The sequence below is a fragment of the Vigna unguiculata genome, chromosome 1 (genome assembly GCF_004118075.2).
Source record: "Vigna unguiculata cultivar IT97K-499-35 chromosome 1, ASM411807v1, whole genome shotgun sequence".
Classification (NCBI taxonomy): Eukaryota; Viridiplantae; Streptophyta; class Magnoliopsida; order Fabales; family Fabaceae; genus Vigna; species Vigna unguiculata.
The window spans coordinates 21,849,014-21,859,722 of NC_040279.1; the positions used below are offsets into that span (position 1 = coordinate 21,849,014).

The 10,709-nt window shown below is 36.6% G+C and overlaps 1 protein-coding gene across 1 annotated transcript; it reads right to left on the bottom strand.

Annotated features, from left to right (window-relative positions):
• Positions 1–2,015: 2,015 nt before the first annotated feature.
• On the bottom strand, positions 2,016–5,791 carry LOC114174699 (pentatricopeptide repeat-containing protein At3g26782, mitochondrial). Its single transcript, XM_028059528.1, has 2 exons — positions 4,687–5,791; positions 2,016–4,083 (listed from the first exon to the last, which is right to left on the bottom strand). Exons 1-2 carry the CDS (start codon positions 5,662–5,664, stop codon positions 3,040–3,042), a joined length of 2,022 nt encoding a protein of 673 aa, XP_027915329.1. The 5' UTR covers positions 5,665–5,791; the 3' UTR covers positions 2,016–3,039.
• Between the last annotated feature and the right edge of the window lie 4,918 nt (positions 5,792–10,709).

Sequence of the window (10,709 nt, forward strand, 5' to 3'; positions counted from 1 at the left end):
GCCTCTTGTATATTAATTTTTTATTTTATGAAAATAGAAAAAAAAATTGTACTTTATGTTTTTTATAATTGGATTTTAAGTGTGGTTTGATTACTATTGAATTTTCTTTTGACAATTTTTTAGATATGTGTGATTTCTTTTTTAGTTATTGTTATACTAAATTATGTATTTATTTTTATTTTATTAGTGATAATAATTAAATATATAAATATTTGATGTATTATTTTGACTCCCCCAATATTTTTCGTCAAGATCCGCCACTAACTGTCACAACTTTCACTCGTTTACAATAACAATTAAAACTTTAGTTTTTACAACACATTTATATAGTAAAAATATCACACTAATTTATTAAATAATTTAACATGATAAATGATTAAAGTTTTTATTAAATATACAAAGTTAATTTTGACTATAAATATTTTATAAATATTTCAATATATTATATGATTTTTAAAATAATTATTTTGGATTGCATGTTATTGTATTTCACACAGTTATCACAAAGTCTATTATTTTATTAAAAGAACTTGAAATAAATTACTATCATTTCTCTTTAAATAATAGGTACGATTAATTGTGACCAAAGATTACTCCATTTTTTATTATGCTGCAAACTAACACAGCTGAACTGTGAATATTATAGTCATTACAAAATAACGTGCACTTTAAATAAATGAATATTATTCGAATGGTTTATAAAAAGTCAACCAAAATTTTTTGAGTTAGAATAGGAAATTGGAAACTATAGAACTCTGCCACTGATGCATTCTAATTTGTCAAAGAATCTGCTTAACGTTGGTCAGCTGCAATAGACAAAGTCCATGGCCTAAATCTTCCTTTTCAAATTCTTTACTTTACTTGTTTCCTTACACTTTACCCTGTTGTCACCGTTTCTCCTCTAATAAATTATCTTGCTCTGAGTTGAAGAAGACACATTTGATCATGGAGAATAACGATCCTGAATTATGGAGTTCTGCTCCTATCTACCAGTCTCAATGGCTTCAAACAACCATATCAGGTTTTCTCTATCTTTCTTAGTCACTCATACTCATACAGTTACACATACACATGCATGTTTGTTGAGGTGTAAAAGTTCTATTTTGCAGTCTAAATATATGTGCAACTAGTATTTCCATAATTTAATAACTTGTTAGCTTTCTTTGACTCCACTATGTGCATCGAAAGCATATTATAAAGTTGTAGAAAATGAAGTTGACAACTGAAAGAGGGAGGGTGTGATATGAACAAAGGCTAGAAAAAAGGCATGTTTGAAGTCGATTTCACATACTACATTAAAAATTGTCCACTCAGAAAATGTCATCAAAGGTTCAATAAGAGCACCTGAAATATATGTTGCACATTATTTATCAAGCAGTAATGTACATAAAAAATGTGTTGAATGAGATATAACACTTGAGCAGTATTATAGCCAGTGGTAGAGAGGAAAGAAATAAATGAAACTTTTTTTGCAATAATACATTCAAGTTCTATTATATATTGATTAGGTTTCCTAATTGCTAATTAGGCATTTTTAGCTCTCAAAATCCGTTATCCTTCTTCACAGGGACATCCCTCTTAACCAAAATTCCAGGTTTAAAATCTGGGACGTCTGGCTTATTTATTGCTTGTAGGAGTTTCTCAAAGTCAAACAAACATTATTGGAATATTCATAAGGTCTTAACCTAGTTATGGTCCAGATTACACTCACAAACACCTGAATTTTAATAATTTTTAGACTTGGATGAGAAATTGGATGCTATGAAGACTATTTTAGATGGTGACAATTCTCCAAAAGAACTCATGCATTGCGAATGGAGAGAAGATCTCATAGAGATGCTCGAAGATTTTGGCCAATCTTACCGTGTGTTAGCCATAGCATATAACCAACTGAAGTTAAAAACCTCTCAGGGTACCTTCCAATCTGGATCTTTATCATCTTCTGATACATCAAAAACCATTTGTTCTATCTGCAATAATAGAGCAACAGGTAAATTGAAAGATAAAAATCTCAAGGACGACAGGAACCACCAACCAAAATATTCGTTGGAGCATTCCAGTATCAAATTTGATCGTAGGAACCTTGGTTTTGATCTCTCAAATAACCAAGGAGATGAATGTTCCTTGGAGCACTCCAATATCAAATTTGACCGTAGTATCCTTGGTTTTGATCTTTTCAACGAACAAGGAGATGAATGCCATGAATTGTTATCAGCAGGCACATGCAGCACGAAATTAAAACTAGAACGTAGAGATATTCAAATGGAGGACAGAATGACAAAATTTTCAACCACTGAAGATGCTTTTAAGAAGATTGACGATTCGGAATTAAATCAGAGAACTGAAGATCCTCCAATGATCCATTTCAAATGTGACAAGTTGTGGTCGACACTAATGTATCAAACAAAACTTATACAGGACAATCTGCACCAGTTGGTAGAGCTGGCCCAAAGAAATGATGAAAAGAGAGAAACCATCAGGAGGCTTCGACTAAAGGTGGAAACTTTGAAGACTGAGAACAGGGCCCTCCAGATTTCTTTAACCCACTCCAATGCTGATTCGGAATGTGATCAACCACAGATTTCAAGAGCAGGAAGCAAGCTCTTCAAAATCTAGTATTCTATGCAAGCAATCGACACTCAGAAATAATTCTTGCAGAACATTGTTATGATATACTTTGTCCTTTAGTAACTAAGGGAGCACTTGTGCCGATGCTACTATAGATGCAACTTTACATGTCTTGAGGCATGTAGTAAAAAACACTTATCATATGTTATTTGCAGTTGGTTGTACGGTAATCTCATGTGTACTATAACATTGTACATTCAAACTGAGAATTAGTCACTAAGACCAGTGCCTTTTTTTTTTTCCATTGTCCTAATAACTGGATCTAATTGATCCGCTGTTCACTCCAAAATAAAATTAAACAGTGTATTCAAGATAGATGTGTACTTTCATAGCTCCATGTCTGGCTAGTAAGATGAATAAATAATGCACAACCTACACCATAGATTTTGGCTACCTTTATTTCAATTGCTATCACCAGTAGTCCCCACATGAACACATACCATCCTTAAAATGATGAAAACGCTTAGAATCTCTGACAACAATTTCTCGATTTACTGCTTTGGAAATAAATTTAATTGCAATGTGGCAGTCACCACAAATTCTAAGATTTTTTATGATATGGATCACTGACCCAGGAACTGAATTCATGAGTCCAAAGCAAACAGCTAGTTTCTCACTATGAACTCTTAGAACCATTCCTTTCTCTTCCTCATCAACATCATGAAGCACTGAGGTCAAATTTGGGATATAACCAAGTGCTTGCAGCTTGACATTTAACTTGTCTAGGTACTCATAAATCTTCTCATGTTGAGGATGTTCTTTGTCTCCAACTAAGAATACATGTATCCTACCTTTGAGCTCTACTATACTAAATCCAGGGGTTTTAAGCAATCCACGACTCTTCATCAATATCCTCATCCTCTCAACTTCATCCCACCTCCCAGCATCAGCATAAATATTGGAGAGTAGAACATAGTACCCACAACTACTCGGATCTAACTGAAATAGTTTTCTAGCAGAGATCTCCCCAAGTTCTACATTCTTATGAATCCTACAAGCCCCAAGAAGGGAACCCCAGATTATAAAATCAGGTTTCACCTTCATTTCCATGATCAAACGATAAGCCTCATTAAGATAGCCAGCACGCCCAAGAAGATCAACCATGCACGAATAATGCTCAATCCCAGGTTCAACATTAAATTCACTTTTCATTCTATTAAACCAATGTCGGCCTTCTTTCAACAAACCAGCATGGCTGCATGCAGCTAAAACTGACACAAAAGTAATGTAATTCGGCTTGTCTCCAGACCTTATCATCTGATAGAAGACTTCCATAGCCTCTTTTGCACGGCCATGCATTCCATAACCAGCAACCATAGCAGTCCATGACTTGACATTCTTCATTTTCATGCGATCAAATGCCTTCCTAGCCATCTCAACTCTCCCACATTTGCAGTACATATCCACTATAGATGTACCTACAACCACACTATTCTCCAAATCCATCTTTATAACCTATAGTACAAGAAAACGAGCTAGTGAGACTAACAAAAATCTAGGCACTCGCTAATTATTCCATACATAAATACAATATTAGGACGAAAAATTGGAACAAAGTTAAACTAAAATTAGGAACCTAAACTTGGACAGTTTACGCCATGTTTCAATTTTGGTCCTTATTAAATGAAGAAAAACTCATAATTTTGGTTTATACAAAAAGGCATAAATCCACTCTTACTCATCATAGTCAAAAATTGTTCAATTTTAAAAACTGAAAGATCGAACGTGAAATTAAACTTTTATAAGAACTAAAATTTCACATTCATAAAACTATGGAGACCAAGAGTGAATTTAAGCCAAAAAAAAAGTTACAACAAATTTGCCGCCCCTGTCCTTTGCCAGTTACAATAGTTACAAACTCTAATTTCGACATAATTTCGTCATAAAATGATTGCAAACTCAGAAAACATCGAACATCATGATAACTTCAACAAGCAGTTAGGACCAATGCATAAACAATTTCATCAGGTAGGAACCAAAATATAGAGTTTTTCAATAACCACCAAAACGTAAATCGGTGTCTACAGACCAGATGAACCGATGCATTAAATAACATACCTGGTCATGTATGCACTTTCCCAGCTGCAAAGCTCCTGAATTCGCGCAGGCCAACAACACCGCAGACAATGTTACCTCGTTATATTTAACCTTCTCACTCTTCACCATGTCAGCAAAAACACAGAAAGCCTCATCTGACAACCCATTCTGCGCATACTGAGAAATTATAGAGTTCCAAGAGCAGACATCACTCTCATGCATTCCATCAAACACTTTCCTCGCCACCCCCATCTCTCCACACTTGGCATAAGCATCCATCAAAGTATTCCCAACACCCACACACCCCTCAAACCCCCTCTTGACCACCAATCCATGAACCCCTTCAGTCGCACTCCTCCACCCCACCCGCGAACACGCCGAAAGAACACACCCCACAAGCATGGAATCCACGAAAGCCTCATCCTCAGATTCCACACTCCCACTCTCTTCAGCCAACAGATCCTTAAAGAGCCAAACGGCTTCCTGGGCACGGTCGTTTCGGATGTAGCCTGCAATCATGGACGTCCACGAAACGGTGTTTCGGCTGGGAATTTCGTCGAAAAGGTGGCGCGCGAGGTCAGGGAAGCCGCATTTGGAGTACATATCGACGAGCGCGGCGGAGACGAAGAGGTCATGGCCGAAACCAAATGCGAACGCCTGCTGGTGGGTCTGCGTGCCAGCGCGGAGGTCGGAGAGCGCGGCACAGGCCTTGATGGCGCAGGGGAAGGAGGAGCGGTTGGGATGTAGAGAGAGCTTGCGCATGGAGGAAAACGCGCTGAGAGCTTCCATGAAATCGCCGCTTCGAGCGAGGTCAGCGATGACGGTGTTCCAGCTAGAGACGCTGGTTTTGTCCACGTATTTGCCGAACATGCTCGTAAGGTTCGCAGTATTGGTTTGCCATGTGGAATAAGCACGTTTGCGACGTGCGGTTAATGGTGTTGTTCTGAACACTAAGCGAGTCATCATCAGTGTTGTTGTTGTTTCCATGCAATGTGACATCGAAGGTGATTTATTTACAGTTCAGTATGCGGGTTCTGCACATTGCATTCGAATCTCCAAATTATTGAATGGGAAAATATACAAATTATAGTCTAAACTGCGTTTGGAATTTATGAGATGTCAGCTTATGAATGGTCTCAAATGGAACTACACAAGCAGGACAAACATCACAATAAATAATAGAGTCGTAATTAGCAACACAACTACAGCATAGTGATGCACAGTTCACATTCAATGTATTATACAGCAAATAAATTAATAACAGAATAATGTAACAGCATAAAAGAGCAGAGGTGTTAGACTAAGTTAATTACAATGCTTCTTTTATTATTTAAGTTTCTAGTTTATAAGCTTTCAACTAAATTTTGTTGGTTACATACATTTCATTCTTGAAATGCATATCAAGTATAAAACTTCTACAAACATTATTGTCATCACGATGTTAAAAACATAGTATTGCCCACTAAAAAACATTGTTTTTCAAATTTAACAAAATGTTAATTCCAGAGCCAAAAAGAATGAATTGAGGCCATTGTATCTTTAGTAAACGGTTTTATCTATATTGAAATATATAGGTTATACTACAATTGTCTGTCAATATACTTGATTGAAAGTACCTTTAAAATACACAAAACTAACAAGGAATAAACACAAGCTAACAAAGTTTATAAAGCTTGCAGTCGTAAATATTATAATACACAGGGGAAAAAAAATGAGTGAAAATTAAGAATGCTAAGTCTTTTTATAAAATGGAAACACAAGAAAACATTTTAAAAATTAAAGATCGGATACATTATCATGTCATGACTAATAACCAGAAGTTATGTGCAAATAAGTCATGATATTCAGTAGAACTTCCGGTGTCACAACCACTACAATAATATAACGAGTAACGGATATTTTAATATTCATTTATAAAAGGATAGGGTGCAGGTATAATATTATCGGTACCCGTCAGTATCATTATTTGCAAAAAAAATTAAAATTAAACTTTTATTTATGTTTTATTAAGTTAAATTTAATAAAAATTAAAATTCAATTTATATTTTATTGGATTAAATTAAATTTAAATTAAATTTAAATTTTATTTTATATTATATTTCTTTTGTAATTTTATTTACATTTTATTTTAAAAAATCATAAAATGTCTTTTTTTAAACTATTTGTGGATATATGCAGATACTTGCGAGTTTTAAAAGATCTGTGGATATTCTTTAAATAAGTACCCTGTGGGTAAATGAGTGATTTTTTTGTTGTAGGTAGATATTATTCGTGTTCAACCCGTTGTAATCCCTAAGAGTACATAGTTTAGAGAATACTGAAATTTGAGTTTTGAAGTGCACCGCATTATAAAATTCGGTTACTACTTTTTGGGATCTGCTTACTGGATTTCAGAATCCAATATACAACTGTTCATTCTGTAAAACATTGGATTTTGAAATCTGGTAGGTTTTTCTCGGATTTGGAGGTGTACACCAAATTCTGAAATTCGTTAACTACACCCACAAAAATGTTCACGCATATGATTCGGTTCACATTTCATCTCTAGGATTTCAAAATTCGGTTCGTTGATTCGGATCCAAAGTTGTATACCAGATTTTTAATTCTAATGCACCCCAAAATTGTGTACACCGAATTTTGTAATACGGATAGTTCATGCGGTAATTTAAACTAGATTTCATAATCCGATGCACGTGGATTATGTAATCTGAAAATGTTTTATGTAGTGAAATTATGTACAAAATGTATTGATTACTTTGTGTTATTTCTAGGTGGCTATAATTTTTGTATTAAAGATGGAAGGATATTCTTTAGGCTTTAGGACCTCAGATGAAGTAAATCAAAGATTTGATATGGAAGATTCCATCATGTTTCTCCTCGTGACTGAAATGTGGCTGATGGTGATTACACTAGAACTTTTACAACATATGAGGTATTTTTACACGTGATGGGTTATTTGAGTGAGTGTGAGGTATTGCTTTTCAACTTGGGTTTGCTAGTGTTATTTTCCTCTCGCACTTCCTCAACATGGTGTTGCTCATCAACAACATCCGTCCCTAGTGCAACAACATAAGGATCAACTTTCACAACATCACCTTGACGAGTTCTTCTGTGAGCAGACACAATAGGTCTTCTTCTTGCACCTTGTGTAGAGCTTTTTCCTTGAACCGAATGAGCACCATGTGTTCTTATCATATATGCAATAAATTTCAAATGAGGTAAACCATTACCAACAATCACCAATAGACAAACACAAACACAAAACAAAGTTTGCCACCCATTAACAAAAAATTTCCAAAACACATAAATGCATGATATGGGAAAATTTGAGTAACAAACATAAACCAAACTCATGATCAAGTTACATCACTATGCCATTAACTGTAACATCCCTGCCGGATATTACGAGTTTAAATAATAAAATAAAATAAGAAAATAAAATCTCATTAATTATAAATCCATTTCTCAAGAACGCGGGAAATTTCAAACTTTTATTACTTCAATAATAACTCAAAATCCAAGAACATAATTACTCTTATAATTATCAAATAGTTCAGTATTACCAATAATTACAAATTATTTGAAATCTTAACGACAATGTAAAAACTCTGAGAGAAACTCCCAAAGACTAGCCCCGCTCCGGCTCTACGTCTCACCAGACCCATCTGCAACACCATCTGCTCACGTATACCGCGTATACGATCATCGCCAAACACAAGCAGATAGGGTGAGCTTAACAGATAAAACATATACAATTATATATACCCATATACAACATATCAATATAAACAACACAATCATTCCAAATGATTTCCTTTCCTTTGATTCATACCACCTGGCCACAACCAGGTTATTCGTGTTCTACATCTTCTAGTGATTACTTCTAGGTGACTTGCTGCCATACCTATCGGCCACAACCGATAAAGCACGTGCGGGAAACCATGTTACGGATCATACACCGTAACGCCAGGTGGAGTTCCCAAATACAAACATAGTTCGCAACGTCCCAAGACTACCAAACTCGTTAGTCAACTACTGAGGAGGGCAATCTATCTGGACTCATCCGTACTAGCCACAACCAGCACACTCACACTGGCAACACTCGCCAACCCGAGCCACAACTCAAGAGTTTCTCGTGTTCATCCGCCATCCCGAGCCACAACTTAAGAGATGCTATTCTGAGCCACAACTCAAGAAATACCACGTGCTTTAACCCCTATTCTGAGCTACAACTCAAGGGATATGTTCCGAGCCACAACTCAAGGAACACTAGCAATCCACCTTTGAAGCATCACCATAAGCTTTGTAGATCACGCCTATAGAATCAAGAACACCAATACTACTGTAGTAAAATCGTCTGGCGGGGGACACGTACCGCCAGGTGCTGCCGCTTCCAGATCGCTTGGCGGGGGACACGTACCGCCAAGCGCTAAGCGCCTTAGTCTAGAGTACCCCTAATGAAAGGCATTGCATTCTATAATGTTCCAGGCCTTATAGCACCTCACATGTGCATTCAATCCCCTAGTCATATAGACCATCCCAAGCATGCTCAAACAAAATATAAGGAGCAGCACTCTAACAATTTTAAGCACATGATCTTATGCACCAATGCAATTTAATATTGACACCCATGCCTTCACCAAACCAATTCTCCACATGTGACTAACCCAAAGGAACATTCAAATTGATAGAGACTTACCACATAACTCAATCATGCTTCATTAGAAGTTACTTGAACTTATCAAGAGCTTATTCATGTATTTTACAAACTCCAAAATCAGCAATATTAAGTAATGTATATCTGTAGCTACAGACCTCCAAATTAAATCTCCACCGTTCAAAATGAAGAACCACATGTTATGGACCACCTGTCAAAATTTCACCTAAATCGGACGGTTAACGAACTGGGAAATGCAATTTTACGAACACCAGCAAACCAAAAAAAAGTGGTGGCGCCTAGCGCCCAAAAGTGGAAGGTGACGCCTAGCGGGACTGTACTACCGCCGGGCGGTCCCTGTTGCGCGAAAAGTACGAAAAATAGCATTTTTCGTGAACCAGAGCACCCCTCACAGCTCTGATATGGCGCCTGGCGGTAACCAATGTGCCGCTAGGCGGTTCCTACAGTTCCAGGAACCCCAACCTTATTCTCTGCACCTGCGAGCTTTAACCAATCCCCAACTACTCTGTTTTCCATTGATTTTTCGATTCAAAGGCTACACTCATAGGTTTAAGATCATGGTTCGTTCCTATGGGTCCCACTATACGAAAACCCCTTACATTATTTCGTTTAACTTAGTGTCACAATAACAATCTCAACCCCAAATAATATTAATTCAATTTTCATCCAATTTGACCATCACTCACATGTAATTCAATTATGTATGATGCCCAAACACTCAGAACCAATAAGGAATTCCCATTTCCTCAATCAGAATCACTCAAGCACACATAAAAATATCAAAATCAAATTAACAGGTTCACGTCGCCTGGCGGGTGTTCATCACCGCCAGGCAGTTCATCAAAAAACCCAGAAACTGGGTTGCAGGTTCGTGGTGCCTAGTGGTACAGGGATTCACCGCTAGGCGGTTCCTCAAGGAACCCAGAAACATACTAAATTGGCATGTGCTACCTGGCGGCTATGAGCAGCCCGCCAGGCGGTTTCTGGAAAAAATTTCAGAAATTCAGATTTCAATGCATTTTTAACAAAAGCCAACATACACATTCTATAATCATACAATTACGCATAAAAACTCATATAGGACGTGGTTCAGCTCCCCTAACCTGGATTCTTCGCTTAAAATAGATGGTTCTAGAGTTCTTCCTTGATCACCAATTTCCTCCCTTGGCTCCAACCCAATTTAGCTCATTTGCTTACTCTCTAATCACTTTGTTTCCTCTGAATTCGTGTTCCTTACAACACTCTAATTTTCCAGTCTCAAAAACCCTTCCAATTGGTTTAGTTTGCCTTTTTATTATGGTCCTTAATTGTGGTTAATGGCCAAAAACGAAAATGACATTAAAATGAATGTAATTGCATTCAAATT